This window comes from Salmo salar, chromosome ssa06 (assembly GCF_905237065.1).
Source record: "Salmo salar chromosome ssa06, Ssal_v3.1, whole genome shotgun sequence".
Classification (NCBI taxonomy): domain Eukaryota; kingdom Metazoa; phylum Chordata; class Actinopteri; order Salmoniformes; family Salmonidae; genus Salmo; species Salmo salar.
Window position 1 is genome coordinate 39,791,251 of NC_059447.1, and position 20,865 is coordinate 39,812,115.

Genomic DNA, 20,865 nt, shown 5'->3' on the forward strand with positions numbered 1-20,865 from the left:
GCTTGTACACTAATTCTCAACTGGAAGCATTATATCTAGTGTCCAGTAGTAGTTGGATTTAAACTTTCCTATTGATCAGCAAATGGATATGAAATACTTCAGAGTACAGCTTTTATTTCATGACATGATTCCATGTTACTGTAAGGTACACAGGGTTGAGATGTTAACATCCTATTGGCTCAGTGCTATTGCTGGGTGTGCTCTAGCTAAGTGTAAAAAATGATGCTAGGTTTACAGTATTGTTGGACTTTCCATACCTTTGAGAAAAGGCAGTTGTAGCTTATTCACATAAACCATTTTCTCTAAAGAGAACACAAACACCACAGGTGTGTGCTCCTGTAATTTACAGGGATATCCATTTATAAGAAACACATGACATTTGTCCCTTTATCCTCTACGGGATCGGTGTCCCAATATCGGGACGATTGTTGCTAACGTGCGTTAATGTGACTAGAATGACATCAACTTTCCAGGACATAGACATGTCTTATATGTGCAGAAAGCTTAAATTCTTGTTAATCTAACTGCACTGTACAATTTACAGTAGCTATTACAGTGAAAAAAAGACCATTCTATTGTTTGAGGAGAGTGCACAACAACAAAAAACTTATCACGGCACTTGGTTTGATACATTCACCTCTGAAGGTAAATAATGTACTTACATTCAGTAATCTTGTTGTGATTTGTCATCCTGAGGGTCCCAGAGATACAATTTCGCATAGTTTTGTTTGATAAAATACATTCTTATATTCAAATATAGGAACTGGGTTCTAAAGGTTGAACCCCTGCTGTTAATATTCTCCTCCATTAATTGAGAATTTCCACACACTTCAAAGTGTTTCATTTCAAATGGTACCAAGAATATGCATATCCTTGCTTCAGGTCCTGAGCTACAGGCAGTTAGATTTGGGTATGTAATTTTAGGCGAAAATTGAAAAAAAAGGGTACGATCCTTACGAGGATTATACATAACACACAGTTTGATAAAAAGCAGGATTGACTGAGACAGGCGTACAAGAGTGAGTTCACAGTCCTGATGCTTGATAAGACTGCTACTGATGAGTGGGGGGAGTTGATGGCTCAGTTACGAGTCTCCAGCACCCCCTCCTTGACCCTCCATCTCCAGGCCTGGCAGTAGTCAGGAGCAGGGACACAGCGGAGCAGGAGGCCAGAGTCCTGCACCTCCTCATCGTGGGCCACTGGCTCCCGCTCCTGAGTCTCCATGGTGAACACCCTCTCAGAGATCTAGGGGAGAGAGAGAGACACACAGGTGTAAGGTGGTGTAATGAAGGCCTGTGTGTAGTTGCCTGTGAAAAGTACAAGCGCATCAAAATGAAAATCTGATTGTGCACGACTTGTTGTCAGGGGAGGCATATTGAAAACTCAACCATGAGTCCTCACTCACCTGGTCGCTGATCCCCGTGGCGATGTGTCCCACCTTCACCCTGCGTTTCTCTCGGATCCGGATGCTTTGCCCATTTACGTCCGTGATGCAGACGTCAACTCCTGAGCCAATCACAGTGCAGAGAAACAGCCAACATGAGTGCACCGCACATGCTTTCTCAGCATGAGTGATATCTCTATGGGAATGTGGTCCTATCCAGTGGGAAACAATATGACATGATCCTCTTATCTAAACGTCCTGAGCTGTAGCACCTTCCAGGGTCAGCTAACGAGAGATGTCACTCACCCTCAAAGCATCGGGGTGGAGACAGGTGGCTTTGGTGAACCAGCCAGTCCATACTGAGAATCTGTCCGTCCGGTTGGCTGTTGTAGGAGAACACGCCAGAGCTGAGGTCATCACCTGGGCTGATGGACCAACGGCCAGAGTCCTATAGTTAGGGGAGGAGGGAGACAGGGAAAAGAAAGGGAGAACCGTGAATGGGCTGATAATGTGATCTGAGAGACCCAGATACCAACCCACAGAAACACATTACACACTCTACAGCTGTTCATATTATCTAACATTATCTAACATATTATCTAGCTTGTATGGTGGGTTACCTTTCTGTCCCATAAGTCCCTGTTGGAGTAACAGTCACTGCTGCTCAGGCAGGACAGTAGCTGCTCCTGGGTTTCTGCTGAGTGCAGCTGAGACAGACTGGTCAGGTAGAACTCTGCAGAGAAGCAGAAGAGGAGCGGTAAGAACAGAGGAGTTGACTTGAGTTGATATAGACACACAAAGATATACATCAAGTAAAATGAACTTAGATACACAGACTGACAGACAGCAAACACACAGAATGTTGCAACAACCCTTACCTCTCTCCAGTTTGCGCAGTTCAAGCTCAGACACATTGGAGGTGACATCGGCCATCTTGGGATTTTGCCATTCATGGAGTTGTGTCAGTAGAGAGCGAGGTGAGTCTGGAGATGAGGCTGTCTCCTCAGTGTCTGCCTCACTGCCTTCCTCTTCCTCATCATTGTTCAGCTCCCTGCTCCCTGGGTTCATGGATTCCAGCCATAGCTCAGGACTCTCCTCAGAGCAGGTGTCTCTGCTGAAGGGAGGCAAGGGCTGGCTAGACTGGCTGGGGCTGTCATCTATCTGTAGGGGCTCCTTATAGGACCCTCTGATGGGGCTGCTGAGTCCTCCCACTAAAGACACACAGTAGGTTTGTTAGTCAGTTATAACATCTAAGGACTGATCTAAAGGCAGTAGGTTTGTTAGCCAGTATTCAAATGAACATGGTTAACAGCCACAGTTTTTAACATCTAAGAACTGATCTAAAAACAGTGGCAGTGCTACACCCTCACCTTCTCTCAGAGCTCTGGCTGCTCTTTCCTTGAGCTCCGAGGCGGAGGCCCTCTTGGTTGGCTCCTTCTGTAGTCCCACCTTTATGACATCAGCAGTGAAGGGACTGCAATCGGGCGGGATCTCCCTCAGAGGCGGTGGCTCATTGGCTATCTGTAACCGTAGCCACATGAACAATCAATCCACGACATGAAGATTCAATCCGATCGGAGGTCTAACATCGGCTACGATTTTTTTTTTTTTAACATCAAAAGCTACATATGTGTCACACGTCAAGTATGAAGACAGGGTGGTGTTGTGTTGAAGGATACCTTGAAGTACAGTGGGCGGGAGTAGTATCGTGTCCAGGGCTGGCAGCCGTTGAGCATGTGCAGTAACATGCAGCAGCTGCTCCACACGTCTGCTTTGGCTCCGCGGGTTTCCCCTTTCACAATCTCCGGGGCCATGTGTGTCTCTGTCCCCTTCAGATCTGCTTCCACACACGTACACAGAGTTTATTATTTATTATTTACATTCAGACATGACAACCAGGTCAAACACTTTATTGTTTTTGGTGTATCCCTCTTTTTTTGTCTAGTGGGGGCTTGAGTTCATATTTTGCTACCTCCTTGGGATGCACTTAGGCTCTGTCCACCGATGTCCATTCTCTCCGAGTGTCCAAAGTCACACAGAAAAGTGTCCCTCCCATCCTCTGACAGCAACACATTGTCCGCTGCAACACACACACACACACACACACACACACACACACACACACACACACACACACACACACACACACACACACAAACAGGAAGGCATGTTATCTATGGCTATTTACTGGATTTGGTTATTGTTGTTCTATAATCCTGGGATGAGACAGCCATATTTAGCAGCACTGTAGCTATGCAGACGGGGCAAGGTTCTGGTAACCAGGGGGACAAGAGAGTCAAATCCAAGTCATGTTGGCTATTAAGAAACAGCTGTTGGGGAAGGAATGAATCTGTGGCTTATAGCATAATAGACAGGCAGCAGGTGACTTGGCAAAACCTCCCTGTTGTATCTGTGCCTGTGGTGTGGCATATCTCACACCAGGTGGCGTCTGAGCACTGAGCCATGTGGTTCCAACTGTCTATCCTTTGCTCTGTCGCTCTCTCTCTTCCTCTAGTTCTCTCTCCCTCTCTCTGGCTGGCGAGCGCATGCGCCCTCTAAAGAGCAGCGGTGAGTCACGCTGTGGGAAATTCCCGGCTTGGCGCGTTCTCAGCCTGTGGTGCTCTGGTTTCACAACACAGGTGCGGGAGATCAAGACACGATCTGCGACTCTTGTGTTCCACATAACAACTGCAAAAACAGCCGAGAAAGAACTTACTCTCACCAAGGCGAAATAGGAATCAAAATAGGAATATCCTGAACGTCTGCTTCTTCTATTTCTCTTTACATGTGTCAACTGTCAAGACACAAGTCTTGTAACTACTGTTTTAATAGCTGCCATAATCAAACACTATAATCAAACACCATAATCAAACCTAGTTTGAAAAGGCCTAGTAAGAGTCAGTGTACGTGCCCAGGCATTCAGTTACCGTGGGTTTTATGAACCTTCTGCTGTAGTTTTGTTCATAAGTTAGCCATTTTCATTATCTCATGTCTCGGCCTACCCTTTATGTCCAGATGCAGCACTCGTCTCTTCAGCAGGTGTTCCAGCGCCTCCAGGACCTGACAGTGGTAGTGCAGGGCCAGGTCCTCAGGTAGCCGAGCCCTCTCTTTAATAAGCTGACCCACAGAGCCTAGAAGCAGATAATAGAGAAGAGGGCAGGAGGGGTCAGTGGGTGATGGAAAATCACCTCAAAATCATAGTGGTGATCTGAGGCATTCTTCGAGAAACTCTAACAGAGGTGTCTAGTAGTGATGCCCTGGTTGACTCATAACCCGGACGGGTTTAGGGTCATTAAATATTGTGTGGATGAAGGGCGGGTGGGTAGCGGGCGGGTTGAATAAAGAGAAACAATACCTTTAAAAAATCCATAAATGTATAATTCCTGCACAATTTATATCTATAGGCTACATTGAGGTTGTTCTTTAATTATTTTAGGCTACCTGGCATTAGTGCATAAACCTAGGAGTCTAACTGTACACGCGCCAAATAGCCTACATGACAATAACCACATGCTTTTTGAAACGGGCCAAAAAATGTACGTCAATCCACAGATTTTAATTCAACAAGAGATAAGCTTTGAAATGTTGAAGAGAAAGGAGGGCCAGAAAAGTAATGCTGGGAAAATATTTGGTGAAGTGGTAAAAGTGTGATGATTGTGAGGAGCTATTCAAATTCGACAGTCACAAGACGGGGATTTCAAATCAGGAAGTTCATGGGAACTGTAGCCTATTGTTCAGATGGGTTTAATGTAAACTGAAATCTGGACACTGACTGTAGGTCTATAACCTCTCACATAGCCTTAATATTAACTCCTGCAAAATTAAGGATTTCTTGCAGTAAAATGATACACCAAATGTAGGCAAAATTCTGACTCAGGAACAGGAGTGGAGAAATATGATTTCTTTCTTTCAGCATCTTGAGAGAATGCAAATGCTCAGTTAGTACCTCTACAGATGGTATCTATCTTTATCAGCATCATAAAAGCTGATAGTATTTCAACCACGTTAAATATGCATCCAAGCCAAACTGAAATCTTATCAGAAACATGTTGGGTTGTTTTCACAGCTTTCTATTTCCTTACAACCAGTCAAACTGATGTCATTTGGAAATGTAGCACAGAAAATCGTTCTCCTTTAATTATTTTTTGGTCCCTAAACCTTTTTGCTCCACGAAAGAAGATGACAGAGAAAAACTTTACCGATGTCAACTAGATTAAAGCATTCATTCTATTGATTTATGACAATCTGGTGAGCAGGGGTTAATTTAGTCTTTGAGGGCAACATATAATGACAGAAGAGAAGCTGCATGTATCTAATTATAGACAAGTTGACTAACAAATAGTCTACCAAAATGTCAGAAATTATAAGCTGAAACATATCTAAAATCAGGAGAAAATCTGCACCCCTTGTCAAAAAATCATTCCACCGTCTTTGACTGTAGCGTACAGCATTTTTCTATATTATAGCGGGTTAGGATCAGGTGCAGGCCTCAGATTGTCACTTTATCACATATAGTCTGGCGGTTGCGGATGGGTTATTAGCAATTGCGGGTGGGTGCGGGTGAACAAACAGCTGGCCAGCACATAACTAGCGTCTAGGTCACTGCCTGAGATCAAGGTACAGTATAGTGTATAGCTCACCAGCCTTGAGGTCCATGAAGAGGACGACGTAGGGCCCCTCTCTGATCACTCCGAAGAGTTCCACCACGCGAGGAGACTTCAGGGCACTCCACGTACCCACTTCCTCACTACTAAAACTCTTCAGGAGAATCTGGGAGGAAGGAGAGGGAGGAGAGACTTCAATAGTTATCAATAGAGAGAGATAACACACAGATAATGTATACACTGTGCTGTTGTACCTTTTTGGCACCAAATTTGAAGTGTGTTCTGTTGTCTTGCACACTGTGCACTTCCCCGTATGACCCTGTGTTGATAGACTTGCAGAGGCTGTAGTCCTTCCCCTCCTTGTACTCATGATTCACAGGCTGAATATTCTAATAGGAAATGAGAGATAACAATTGGCTGAGTTAATAAGGAAGAATCAGAAAAAGCCATAAGTAAACAACCACATTTATTGACAACTACTGCAGTCTGGAAAGTTACCACATTGAAGATCAGGCCCTCGTTGGTGTCAGTCTCTGAGACTTCTCCCTCCTTCTCCCTGACATCCCTTTCCACGTCTTTGCAGAAGTCTTTGCAGAAGGGACCTGCGTAGCATCGGTCCTCCTGACTGACACTGCCCCTGAGCCCTGCCAGGGCCAACGAACAGTTTCCCACACTGCTGAGAGGAGAGTCTGAGTCACTCTCCTGCCCATAGGTGGAGAGGTTGGAGGGGGGGCTAAACACCTGGGGGCCCCAGTAGAGGTGGGAATGGCTGGGGTCCCTGTTGCAGTCCTGGAGGGGGTAAGGGCGCCTTGTGTCATGTGCCTCTAAACTCGGGATACTGCTACTGTAGGAAGTGCTGATGTTACTTTGGTGCTCTGAAGCGTCCTGTTAAATGGGAAAAAGACAAACCAACCACCAGGTGATTAAAGGTGACTGTCTGCCAGGAAAGAGCTTTCACCTCCAGGTAATGATACTGACACAGACACCTATCTGTGTGGGTGAGGCTTCAAGACTGTGGACACCTGAAAGGAAGCGTTGTCTCAGACAGTCAAGAGTTCTCTGAATCACTTCCTCCCGGTTGGAAAGCTAATGTTTGTGCTAGGATGTTTGATGATAGAAGCTCAAACACCATATGAGACTGTCTACGGTTCATACTACAGACTATGAATCACAAGAAAGGCACTTCAAGTTCAACTAGAGTTCAACGTCATCCATTTTGTGTCTGACGGTAGGATGTTACAGGGAGAGTGCTCATCTTACCTGGGTCTGGATCAGTTGAGGAGAACTGCCAGTCTGGGTCTCCTGCTCAGGGACACCAGAAGGTACTCTACGTCTCTGTCTCTGCTTCCCTGTCTCCCTCTGCTCCTCTTTCTTCTCCTTCCTCTTCTGTTTCTTCCTTGGCTTCTTCCTGGGTGAGCGGTGGGCCGGGGAGCCTGGTTTGTCCTGGTTGGAGGCTGCGTTGGAACACGCCACATTGTTGTGCTCTGATGAGTCCCTGTGGAAGACACAACAGCAATGCCTGTGTGAATACAGTACTGTCACGAAAACCGAAAATTGTAAGAAGACATTAGTGGTTTAACTAATGCTTTGTAGCTAAAGAAGAAACCCAAAGATTGAGAGAGTTGTAAGGTGAGATAATGATGGAGTGTGTACTGGAGGGATAAGTGAGGTCATACCGGTTGATTAAGCAGTTGGGGGACGCGACAAAGGAGCGTTCGGAGCAGGAAGGGCTGAACTGCTGGGAGTCTTGGGTTTCACCTGGGGAAGCACAGACAGCAGGTGTTAGCTTGGTGCCATTCTCTCTCTCTCTGCAATTAACCCTATCAAAACTAGTATCGCCCGTCCTTAGTATACTCACATTCAGCCTGGGCTATGAACGAGTTCTTCTGATAGTTCAGTGGACCTGCTTCACCCACTTGTTCTGCTGTGCCTATCGTTAGGACTTTAATTATTCTGGGTTTTAAACTAGGCATGAAGTCCCCTTTGCTCTCCTTCCCCTCCTCGTCACTCGTCCTGTCTTCTGGGCTGGGAAGGCTTGGGTAAGACCCCTTCAGCTCTATTTGGGGTGACCCTGAGAATGGTCTGGTCGAGTTAAAGATCCTTCGCCTCACCGCCATCTCACCTGCTGGAGAAGGAAACAGAAAATGATGTCAATTCAGAATAAAACATGGTTTAATCCTGTTTACTAACTTCGCTGTTGGTTGGACTATTGAAAACGGTCCGTCCTTGAACAGCTCAGTGTACAGCACTTCATTTGAAGCACATCTCCACAACAACCAACTTGAAGATCTAAGCGATCCTCACACCTGTCCATTAGCAGAGAGTGGAGCAGAGCTTGTGATTGCAGGGACATCGAGTGGGTAATCAAAAACCCCAGTATAGCTTATTCACTTCTGGAAAGAGCCTCCCTCATGTCAACTGAACTTTGCACCTGCTAAGAACGGAACAATGGCCGGCTTTGTGTGGCGGTGAAACAAGTCAATCTCGTAATTGTTTATCTCTGCCTTGTATTGCGCCTCGTTCCAAAGCAATTCTTTTTTTTTTTGTGACCAATAAATTTGATTTGAAACATATCACTTTTTCAACATGGAGGAAGTGTATGCTTGATACAGAAACTTGATCGCAGCTCCTTCTCTGCTGAAACTTCATGTTTTGCGGTGAGCGACTGAGACAGGAAACTCGATCACGGCCTTGTTTTGACAGTTACAACTGTGTCGTTAACACCAGGAAGTAGTCGTGCTGTGAAGACTGCTACATGGAATGTTCAAGGAACAGGCCTGCCTCAGTTCCACAGAATAGAAGGAGTGTGTGTTGGAGGGCGCAATGTATGTTGAGCAGCACAAAACAATGTTGCACAACACCTGCCAAGATTTACACCTTATCGTTGAGGACCTTAAGCCACGGTCAAGGTCCTAAACGATATCTTAACCGCCATCGATAAGAAACATTACTGTGCAGCCATATTCGTTGACCTGGCCAAGGCTTTCGACTCTGTCAATCACCACATCCTCATCGGCAGACTCAATAGTCTTGGTTTCTCAAATGATTGCATCGCCTGGTTCACCAACTACTTCTCTGATAGAGTTCAGTGTGTCAAATCGGAGGGCCTGTTGTCCGAACCTCTGGCAGTCTCTATGGGGGTACCACAGGGTTCAATTCTTGGGCCGACTCTCTTCTCTGTATACATCAATGATGTCGCTCTTGCTTCTGGTGAGTCTCTGATCCACCTCTACGCAGACGACACCATTCTGTATACTTCTGGCCCTTCTTTGGACACTGTGTTAACAACCCTCCAGACGAGCTTCAATGCCATACAACTCTCCTTTCGTGGCCTCCAACTGCTCTTAAATGCAAGTAAAACTAAATGCATGCTCTTCAACCGATCGCTGCCTGCACCTGCCTGCCCGTCCAGCATCACTACTCTGGACGGTTCTGACTTAGAATATGTGGACAACTACAAATACCTAGGTGTCTGGTTAGACTGTAAACTCTCCTTCCAGACTCACATCAAACATCTCCAACCCAAAGTTAAATCTAGAATTGGCTTTCTATTTCGCAACAAAGCATCCTTCACTCATGCTGCCAAACATACCCTCGTAAAACTGACCATCCTACCGATCCTCGACTTCGGCGATGTCATTCACAACATAGCCTCCAATACCCTACTCAATAAATTGGATGCAGTCTATCACAGTGCCATCCGTTTTGTCACCAAAGCCCCATATACTACCCACCACTGCGACCTGTACGCTCTCGTTGGCTGGCCCTCGCTTCATACTCGTCACCAAACCCACTGGCTTCAGGTCATCTACAAGACCCTGCTAGGTAAAGTCCCCCCTTAGCTCGCTGGTCATTATAGAAGCACCCACCTGTAGCACGCGCTCCAGCAGGTATATCTCACTGTATATCTCACCCCCAAAGCCAATTCCTCCTTCGGCCGCCTCTCCTTCCAGTTCTCTGCTGCCAATGACTGGAACGAACTACAAAAATCTCTGAAACTGGAAACACTTATCTCCCTCACTAGCTTTAAGCACCAGCTGTCAGAGCAGCTCACAGATTACTGCACCTGTACATAGTCCATCTATAATTTAGCCCAAACAACTACCTCTTCCCCTACTGTATTTATTCCCCCCCCACACACTTTTGTGCACTGCTACTACTTGCTGTTTGTTTGTTATCTATGGATAGTCACTTCGCCCCCACCTACATGTACAGATTACCTCAACTAGCCTGTACCCCCGCACACTGACTCGGTAGCGGTGCCCCCTGTATATAGCCTCGTTATTGTTATTCTTACTCTCCACTTTCCTGTCTATCTCTCTGTTCCCTCCTCCACACACGTTGTCTAACCCAGACTCTGACCAGGCACACCAGCTTTCTCATTCACTGATCATCACTTCCTGCTAAAGCGAGAGATCCGCACACGTACCCCTCCTCCAAAACACAGCACCACACCCCAACTGAAATCAAGTGGGGCGGTAGTAAGCACAGGCCCTTTGACAAAGAACTGGACGGAAAAATAGACATTGAGGAAGGAAACATAGACCTACCGACAGAGGCAGGTCTGAATTGCAGGTCTGCAGTCTCTTCTGATTATCCGTTTTTCACTAAACTAAACTGAAGTCAAATATTCTGCTAGTATATACCCCTATCCTTACAAATGATAACTCACTCTCTGTAATATAGGTCTCGTTCAACTCTCTCTATCTCTCTTCTCTCTCTACTTCACTCTGTAATCTTGCTGTGTATCTCGGTTGCTTGGTGTCGCTTGATCCCACTGGCCCACTGCCAACCTGGGTAGGAGCTGTGATTGGTTGATGGTGATTTACGGGAAATCCATCTCACTTCCCCCCCCCCCCTTTTCCCTGCAGTAGCAGGGCTGGCTTGCTCTTTCTGCACTTTCTCTCGCTCATGCTCAGTGTCATTCTGTCCCATTTTCACTCCCCAAATAATGGGAAAATTAGAGCACATTATTAAAAAGCGCACTCAACAGTGTCCAAATCTAACCCGTCTAACTCTTCAAATGTTCATTTGGGACCCAAAACAACAAACCCTGAAGATCTAATTCCCCAAAGTAAGGGGCCACGTCTTAGTTATGTACTAGACTATGTTATACTCTTTGGCCACACTTTAAGCCTCTCATTGTGATGCGTTGGGGCTGCAGAAAGGGGTCAGGGTTCAGGGTTAAGCTCTTAAAACACACTCAGGGTCAAATACCAAGCAAACGATGATGCATGAATAAGCCACTTGATTCCATCCGGCCAGAGTAGTCGCATCAATCATGTCAACAGGAACACCATGGTTCTGTTCTACATATAACCAAAGTTATGTGCTCCCATAAATCAGTGATGCTGCTATCAATCCCCTCTGTCTGTATAATCTATAATATATGATTTTTAGTTATGGTGTGTTGAACTCCCAACCTTTAGCCCCTGCTGTTTTCCCTTCTTATTATAATCATTTTAATAAATAAAACATCAGAATGACCCATGAGGATTACATGTGAGAATTGTGAGGTTTTAACTTATAGCAGGGATAAGGTCGGCCTCCTTTTTGAGTTTGGGAAAATCTCAGTTCCTTTTTTCGGTTTCCTCTTTTTTTGAGAGAGGAACAACAAATTACTCAGAACAGAGCCACTAAAGGGCAATGAAACTCAGGGACCACATTTGTACATGTCAAACAGCCAACTCTTGTATCAAATCATAGGACTGAGTGACAGCTTAAAGCAAGTAGCCTACAGTATATTCATTTATCATCACCCTTGACTCTTGCTTTATTTGACCTTGAGTAATATGAAATATTTTACTTGTGATCGCTTAAACAGAGTGAATGTTATCATTTTCTATCCTGGGATTAGCCTACATCCTCTGGCCTTGAAGGATCACTCACAAGTAATTTGCCCTCTTAAAAAACTCTTGAAGAGGTTAAACTATGAAAACTACAGGCTAATGATAGGTTGTAGAGCTGCACTCCACAGCCCAGAAAACCACTCTGACCATGGGGACCAGTCATTGTGATATATAAAGTTAGTCCTCCCCTAGCTGTACTCAGCATTTGGTAAACTGTGTGCAGATTCAGTTTGTTATTTCTCCATGTTGTGTTATTACAGCAATGTAACAATTGTGTTATAACAATGTAGGCCCCGGCCTAACTGTCAATGTGACAATGTAATTGTGCTTAAGGGACCTGTTGACTCCCTATCGAAAACACATGCATGAAAAACATGAGCATGATACTCAGTGAGCAGAGGGGTGGGGGACAGTTGGAATCTTGGTGGAGGAGTGAGAGAATGTGGGGGCAGAAAGGACAGAAACGGGAGGAGGGGTGGAAAGGGGATCCAAAAATGGCAGCTAGATTCCGGGGGAGTGAATGTAGACTGTAGAGGATACAACAAAGAAAGGAACAAATAGAGGAACGGCTGCAGATGGAACTGCTGAAAAGATTCAGGAAGGATACACACAGACACACAATGACCACTGACTCATATACGCCCACTCAGATTAGCAGAATACCAGAGGCTTGAGTAAGGACAGCCGAGGGCTCCATCTTCTGCAGGACCTGGATAATTTAACACACCAGTATGCCTCCACCATCCCTGGATACCTACCAGTAGTTCTGGGCCCCCCAGTCCCTCACAGAGCACTGTTACGAGGCATTCATTCAGTGACTAGCAAGCAACTCATGGGAATCAAAAATGAATGTCTCAATGAGTGAATGACGCAGGGTATCAGAGGGGGTGAAGGCCTCTGTGCATAGCAACACATCCTTCACACACCAGAAAGACAACAGCTATTTACTCTGGGGATAAAAATGCATCATAGACATAGAGAAGGACATTGCTTCTCTTAGTCATTTCATCAGGTTCGCGTCTGGTCCCTGAGTGGAAGACTTTAGCCCAGTGGTGTAGTGGGGGCTATATGCTGTATACCCACTATTCTTTTCAGTGGGCATACTCACTTTTTAATCGTCACTGATGCTGTTCTCTGTTTTGTTCTACGACCCCCACAAGTGTCACAGGACTCGTCTGAAGGTAACCAGGTATCAGTTTAAAAAATGAATGGGTTAAATATGTGTTAAAAATATATACAAAAATAAGAAATCTGAGCTTTCTTATATCCCATAGATATAAGACAGACACTTCAAAATCTTATTCCTTCGGATACATTTGTTGACTGTCTGTTTTGCCATTTATGAATGTGTCATTTAATGTGTTTCTATGGGCAAATTCTATATTTTATCAAATAATTTGTAAATATATATATTTTTTATACCTACAGGGTCCTTAAATTCTAAATCAAATAGCTAAATGATCCATGGTATGACCATCTTAAAACAATTCCATATGTTAGTCAAGTATAACCCCCCCATACCGACTTTGTGCCATACCGTAATACTGGCACTAAAACACACAAGGGGTGCTATTTTCAATCAGAAGGTTATCAATGCTAACAAGTACATGTAAAATCCCATAGCAAATGCTAGATAATGCTAACATGCAAACCTTTTACATAAACTATTTGGAGTACAGACATCCCAGCTCATACAAGTAACTCAAAAATGCTACTCAAACAAATATTAGACAGCAAGCCTCTTGATCCAGGAAGGGATTCACTTCAGTTACCAAGATGAGCTTGATTGCAAAATGCTAACCACTTAAGCTTATTACAAGCTCTACGCAGACGTACGATTCGGAGTGTTGCAATGTAATTTTTCATAACAAAAGGTGCATCTCTTTGTAATAGGCTCTGGCATTTTATTTACTTTTTTACTACCTGAAAATTAAGACACGCTGTATCCTTCCTTCCACAGTGGGGGCAGTGTTGTCACTTGGCTCCATGATCTGATCTATAGGCTATATCGACTATTCATCAAAGCAGGGATGGGCATGAGTAATCGAGTACCCAAACGTTAAAGCTCGTTCTTTAACCAGAGATCACAGTTACATTTTGTCCCAATTGTTTTATTTATTTTGTCTTGAAGACAATGTTAATTTGCTTTGCCTCTAGTGTTCCATTTGTACATGTGCATTTGTGAAGCTGGTTGTACAAATGTGCATTTGTGACTACCGCATGAAGCTGGTTGAGAGAACGCCAAGTGTGTGTAAAGCTCTCATTAAGGCAAAGGGTGGCTACTTTGAAGAATCTCAAATATAAAATATATTTTGATTTGTTTAACCTTTTTTTTTGGTTACTACATGATTGATTCCATATGTGTTATTTCATAGCTTTGATGTCTTCACTATTATTCTACAATGTAGAAAATAGTAAAAAATTAAGAAAAACCCTGGAATGAGTAGGTGAGTCTAAACTTTTGATTGGTACTATATATGGGGCAATTTAGCAATTAGGATTTCTTATCTTTAATGGTTATGATAAATTAGGCATGTTGACACAGGCCTATAGATAAATAAGCACACATTTCTTTCCAGCGCAGGCATTGTGTAAAAAAAACTGAGTACCCAAAAATGTCAAATGCCATCCCCACATTAAAGTAACCTATTTTGCATTGATAACCAAATATAATCTCAGCGACTGTTCAAACAGTAAATAAACCAAACAACAAGAATCAACCCAAAAAAGGTATTTAGTTTAAAAGTAATAACTACAGTAATAACTAGTTATTATTATGAAATGGTAGAACCTGCTGTAGTCAACTAGCTAGCCATGTGCTTTTTTTCTCCCGTGACCAAAACATGATGACATTCTATTTTTAGCTGATATGGGAATGTATTTATTTATTTCACCTTTATTTAACCAGGTAGGCCAGTTGAGAAGAATTTCTCATTTACAACTGCGACCTGGCCAAGATAGAGCAAAGCAGTGCGACAAAAACAACAACACAGAGTTACACACAAACAAACGTACAGTCAATAACACAATAGAAAAATCTATGTACAGTGTGTGCAAATGTAGAAGAGTAAGGGAGGTAAGGCAATAAATAGGCCATAGAGGCGAAATAATTACAATTTAGCATTAACACTGGAGTGATAAATGTGCAGATGATGATGTTGTGCAAGTAGAGATACTGGTGTGCAAAAGAGCAAGAGGGTAAGTAATAATATGGGAATAAATACACAAGAAGCATATCAAACTGGATTTTTTTTAATGAAATGTATGCATTCACTACTGTAAGTCGCTCTGGATAAGAGCGTCTGCTAAATGACTAAAATGTAAAAATGTAAACTGGGATCATGTTTTAGGTTACACCGGCATGTAGAAGAATATTTTCCATATTTTTTTCATTATAAATCTGATTATTTCACAAAGGCTAACTAGCTTGTTATGTTTTTAGCCAGGCTGGTCTAAAAGCACGTTTCGACTGTTTCTACAGTTTTGTTTGGATACTGCAGTTTAACTGATGCCTGGCCCAGAAAGAGAATTCCCATATTGATGGCCACATACATAAGTCAGATTTGAAAATTCCTAATAAGACACTTTTGTCATCACCTTTGTGCACAAAGCATTAATTGAATTATTCAAATAATTGTCGTTGAGGCAGATTTTTTTTTTCATCACTTACAGCCGAAGATATTAAAATGTTATATTCATCCAATGTCTGCCATGTTTTTGGATGACGTCGTCGCTGCTCCCTGTGCGCTAGCGCGCATGTGATGTTGGCCGTATAAACAGGATGCAACCCAGATATACACGGTCCACGAATAGGCGTATGTGAACGTGAGTAGATCTACCTAGAAAATAACGGGTGGACATCTTGGATGCAGTCTCCAGTTCTTATTATACCTCAGTGGCTGCAGGCTTGCTACTACTAGCAAGTAGGGGGCGGCAGGTAACCTGGTTGTTAGAGCGTTGGACTAGTAACCGAAAGGTTGCAAGATCAAATCCCCGAGCTGACAAGGTAGAAATCTGTCGTTGTGCCCCTGAACAAGACACTTAACCTACTGTTCCTAGGTCGTCATTGAAAATAAGAATTTGTTCTTACCTGACTTGCCAAGTTCAATAAAGGTAAAACAAAAAAACTAGCTATCGCAACGTGAATGGGAATGGGCCCGGCAAGGATATCATGTTAACAAAAAGGTTTTCGCTACTCCAAAAATCCCACTCCACCCACGTGCACGCACGCACGAAGATCAATGGAGTGAAACTTGATAGATACCTAGCTACTATGTCGGCAATCCACATGCCCAACTGCAGAGCATTTAACACATTTTAGACAGTTAACTTAATAGTTATATCTAGCTGCAAACATTTAGTTGTGAATTCCATACTGTAACTATGCTATGGTGTTTGCTGCACAACAGTGAGTGACTCAAAAGGCTTCGGTCTCTTGTCTTTGTGTGCTTGTAATAACAACATGTGACTGGGTACTACCAGTAAGCTTCATTATGTGAGAAGTGAAATGAAGAACCTGCACTTGCACAGGTACTGTGTGTGCTTCTACAGACAACTGGTAGAGGGTTGATGAGCCAATTGGTTTATCAAATTCAGCAGCTTGTCCAAAAATACCCTACTAGACTCAATTAAACTGCTAGCATGAAAAACCTATGTTTTGAGGGAGCGTGCAATTCTGACTGCAGCACTGTCAACCAGAGCTGTTGCCAGAGAATTGAATGTTCATTTCTCTACCATAAGCTGCCTTCAACATAATTTTAGAGAATTTGGCAGTACGTCCAACCGGCCTCATAACCACAGACCACGTGTATGGCGTTGTGTGGACGAGCAGTTTGCTGATGTCAACGTTGTGAACAGATTGACAAATGGTGGCGGTGGGGTTATGCTATGGGCAGGCATAAACTACGGACAATGAATACAATTGCATTTTATCTATGGCAATTTGAATGCACAGAGATACCGTGACGAGGTCCTTAGGGCCATTGTTGTGCCATTCATTCGCCGCCATCACCTTATGTTTCAGCATGATAATGCACGGCCCAATGTCACAAGGATCTGTACACAATTCCTGGAAGCTGAAAATGTCCCAGTTCTTCCATGGCCTGCATACTCACCAGACATGTCACCCATTGAGAATGTGCGGGATGCTCTGAATCGATGTGTACGACAGCGTGTTCCGGACAGTATCCAGCAACTTCGCACAGCCATTGAAGAGGAGTGGGACAACATTCCACAGCCTACAATCAGCAACCTGATCAACTCTATGTGAAGGAGATGTGTCGTGCTGCATGAGGCAAATGGTGGGCACACCAGACACTGACTGGTTTTCTGTTCCAAACCCCTACTTGTGACCAACAGATGCATATCTGTATTCCCAGTCATGTGAAATCCATAGATTAGTGCCTAAGGAATTTATTTCAATTGACTATTTCCTTATATAAACTGTAACTCAGTAAAATCTTTGAAATTGTTGCATGTTGCGTTTATATTTTTGTCCAGTATACAATTCCGATGCTGTGTTTTAAAGTTAAAAAAAAATCAACAATCATGACTTTCCAACCGGTTTTCGAAACATATGTTGATAGTAGAGGTCGACCGATTAATCGGAATTGCCGATTAATTAGGGCCGATTTCAAGTTTTCATAACAATCGGTAATCTGTATTTTGGACACCGATTTGCCAATTCTTTTTTTTTTTTTACACCTTTATTTAACTAGGCAAGTCAGATTAAGAACACATTCTTATTTTCAATGACGGCCTAGGAACGGGGGTTAACTGCCTTGTTCAGGGGGGATTCGGGGTAGTCCAACGCTCTAACCACCTGCCTTACATTGCACTCCACGAGGAGCCTGCATGGCAGGCTGACTACCTGTTACGCGAGGGCAGCAAGAAGCCAAGGTAAGTTGCTAGCTAGCATTAAACTTATCTTATAAAAAACTATCAATCTTAACATAATCACTAGTTAACTACACATGGTTGATGATATTACTAGTTTATCTAACGTGTCCTGCGTTGCATATAATCGATGCAGTGCCTGTTAATTTATCATTGAATCACAGCCTACTTCGCCAAACGGGTGTTGATTTAAGAAGCGCATTTGCCAAAAAATGACTGTCGTTGCACCAATGTACCTAACCATAAACATCAATGCCTTTCTTTAAAATCAATAAACAACTATATATTTTTAAACCTGCATATTTAGTTAATATTGCCTGCTAACATGAAATTGTGTCACATCTCTAGTGTTCATTGCACGCAGAGTCAGGGTATATGCAACAGTTTGGGCCGCCTGGCTCGTTGCGAACTAATTTGCCAGAATGTTACGTAATTATGACATAACATTGAAGGTTGGGCAATGTAACAGGAATATTTAGACTTAGGGATGCCACCCGTATTTCACTGACAGGAAAAACGTTTAGTTTTCGAGATGATAGTTTCCGGATTTGACCATATTAATGACCTAAGGCTCGTATTTCTGTGTGTTATTATGTTATAATTAAGTCTATGATTTGATAGAGCAGTCTGACTGAGCGATGGTAGGCAGCAGCAGGTTCATAAGCATTCATTCAAAACAGCACTTTCGTGCGTTTTGCCAGCAGCCCATCGCAATGCATTGCGCTGTTTATGACTTCAAGCCTATCAACTCCCAAGATTAGGCTGGTGTAACCGATGTGAAATGGCTAGCTAGTTAGCCGGGTGCGCGCTAATAGCGTTTCAAACATTACTCGCTCTGAGACTTGGAGTGGTTGTTCCCCTTGCTCTGCATGGGTAACGCTGCTTCGAGGGTAGCTGTTGTCGATGTGTTCCTGGTTCAAGCCCAGGTAGGAGCGAGGAGAGGGACGGAAGCTATATTGTTACACTGGCAATTCTAAAATGCCTATAAGAACATCCAATAGTCAAAGGTATATGAAATACAAATCATATAGAGACAAATAGTCCTATAATTCCTATAATAACTACAACCTAAAACTTCTTACCTGGGAATATTGAAGACTCATTTTAAAAGGAACCACCAGCTTTCATATGTTCCCATGTTCTGAGCAAGGCACTTAAACGTTAGCTTTCTTACATGGCACATATTGCACTTTTACTTTCTTCTCCAACACTTTTTTTTGCATTATTTAAACCAAATTGAACATGTTTCATTATTTATTTTAGGCTAAATTGATTTTATTGATGTATTATATTAAGTTAAAATAAGTGTTCATTCCGTATTGTTGTAATTATCATTATTACAAATAAATAAGTACCAAAAAAGTCATCCGATTAATCGGCAGCGGCTTTTTTTGGTGGGTCCTCCAATAATCAGTATCGGCGTTGAAAAATCATAATCTGTCGACCTCTAGTTGATATGCCCCTTATCTTTTATATCAGCGAGAAAGAATCCTTCAAATAAAAAAATATACATTTACTGTAGAGTTTTGCACAGCTGTGCACGCCTCCAGTTGAGGAACTACACTTCCTCTCCAGTTACAACTACACACAGGTGTTCGGAGCCATTAGATAGCTAATTAGAACAGGTGGCCACCTATGTCTTCAATAAAAAAGCGATCTATATTGGAGATATATTTGGATGTGTGGGAACACTAACCCTATAAAGTTGTGTAGTAATTTGAACCTTTTTTTAATGAAAATGATTTCTCTCTGATCTGGAAGATACGTTCCTTGTGTTTCCAAAAAACGTTCCGCAAGCGCGGCTCTTAACAAAACAACCCGGGTCGGAAGATACTATCGTCAACAGGCCGTGTACTGTAATATCTGACAATATCTACTGTAATAGCCTATGTGGCAACTTCGTGCATAACATCTACCTGGGTCATTTGTTATCTTAAATGTAACAACTAAGAAGTTCTTAAGTAATGAAAGTTTTGTCGTTTCATAAAAAATGTAATTATGCTATGGTCGAGAAAATGTTGACGCGACTTCACTTCCCCTCCTTTTCCTCCGCCATTTCAAATGTACTTCAACCCATTTGCTAAGAAAGTTATTAATCTTGTGGGCATATTCAATTCTGATATCTTTATAGTTGATAATGACTTACCTTTGTTCAAGTCTGTTGTTTTTACAATGATAAAAGGCGTCGGCTGTTTTCAGGATCTACACAGCTCGCTAAAAATGTCCAACCTTGAAAATGATGATTGCGTCACCGGAGGGGTGTGGATTTGAAAATCGAAAGTACATGATATTTTTCGAAGTTAGGATTGAATGGAGGAAGTGTGTGGTTCTTGTGTACAATTAGTAAACATCAAGGCTGCGTTTAAACAGGCAGTCCATTTCTGATCTGTTTTCCACTCATTTGTATTTTCTCACCAATCACATCTTTTTACATCAGATTTCTTCAGAGGCGATCAGATTGAAAAAAATCTGAATTGGGCTGCCTGTCTAAACGCAGTCTAAATGTTTTCACAATGTAGGCACAACTTTTCACAACGAAGTTATATCGAATTTGGAAGCTATGGATATTGAGGATCCATAGCGACCACTAGCGGCTGCCCAGGCTAATCCAAGAGCTAGCGGAGGTTTCTCTGACAAGGCATGCTCCGTGGCACCCAGGGATGAGAAAGTGTGCATGAAGCGAAGGGCAAGCAGCGGTGCGTGGGTAAAATCACTGGGGAAGCCAAGTCAGGAAAAAATAGCAATTTTACAACCTATGTGCTGTGATAATTGCGTTTGCTCTATAATATCATGTTAGTTCATATGATATGGTCCCCCAACTGGTGCAAAGCTGTCATCAAGGCAAAGGGTGGCTACTTTGAAGAATCTCAAATATGAAATATACACTGCTCAAAAAAATAAAGGGAACACTTAAACAACACAATGTAACTCCAAGTCAATCACACTTCTGTGAAATCAAACTGTCCACTTAGGAAGCAACACTGATTGACAATAAAGTTCACATGCTGTTGTGCAAATGGAATAGACAACAGGTGGAAATTATAGGCAATTAGCAAGACACCCCCAATAAAGGAGTGGTTCTGCAGGTGGGGACCACAGACCACTTCTCAGTTCCTATGCTTCCTGGCTGATG

General features: G+C 43.0%; 1 protein-coding gene across 6 annotated transcripts; it reads right to left on the reverse strand.

Moving 5' to 3' along the window:
* Window positions 1-94: 94 nt before the first annotated feature.
* Window positions 95-19,990, reverse strand: LOC106607326 (mitogen-activated protein kinase kinase kinase 14). Of its 6 annotated transcripts, none has more exons than XM_045720548.1 (16): window positions 19,879-19,990; window positions 7,847-8,113; window positions 7,665-7,746; window positions 7,249-7,483; window positions 6,487-6,873; window positions 6,243-6,377; window positions 6,025-6,154; window positions 4,387-4,515; window positions 3,357-3,464; window positions 3,064-3,224; window positions 2,755-2,905; window positions 2,263-2,595; window positions 2,005-2,117; window positions 1,691-1,832; window positions 1,406-1,506; window positions 95-1,245 (listed from the first exon to the last, which is right to left on the reverse strand). In XM_045720548.1, exons 2-16 carry the CDS (start codon window positions 8,103-8,105, stop codon window positions 1,081-1,083), a joined length of 2,631 nt encoding a protein of 876 aa, XP_045576504.1. In that variant the 5' UTR covers window positions 8,106-8,113; window positions 19,879-19,990; the 3' UTR covers window positions 95-1,080. The 6 variants fall into 6 exon arrangements, with proteins under 6 accessions (XP_045576504.1, XP_045576507.1, XP_014059661.1 ...); XM_045720551.1 differs by having other exon boundaries at window positions 7,847-8,110; window positions 19,879-19,940; XM_014204186.2 differs by lacking the exon at window positions 19,879-19,990 and adding an exon at window positions 10,539-10,781 and having other exon boundaries at window positions 3,064-3,221.
* Window positions 19,991-20,865: the final 875 nt, after the last annotated feature.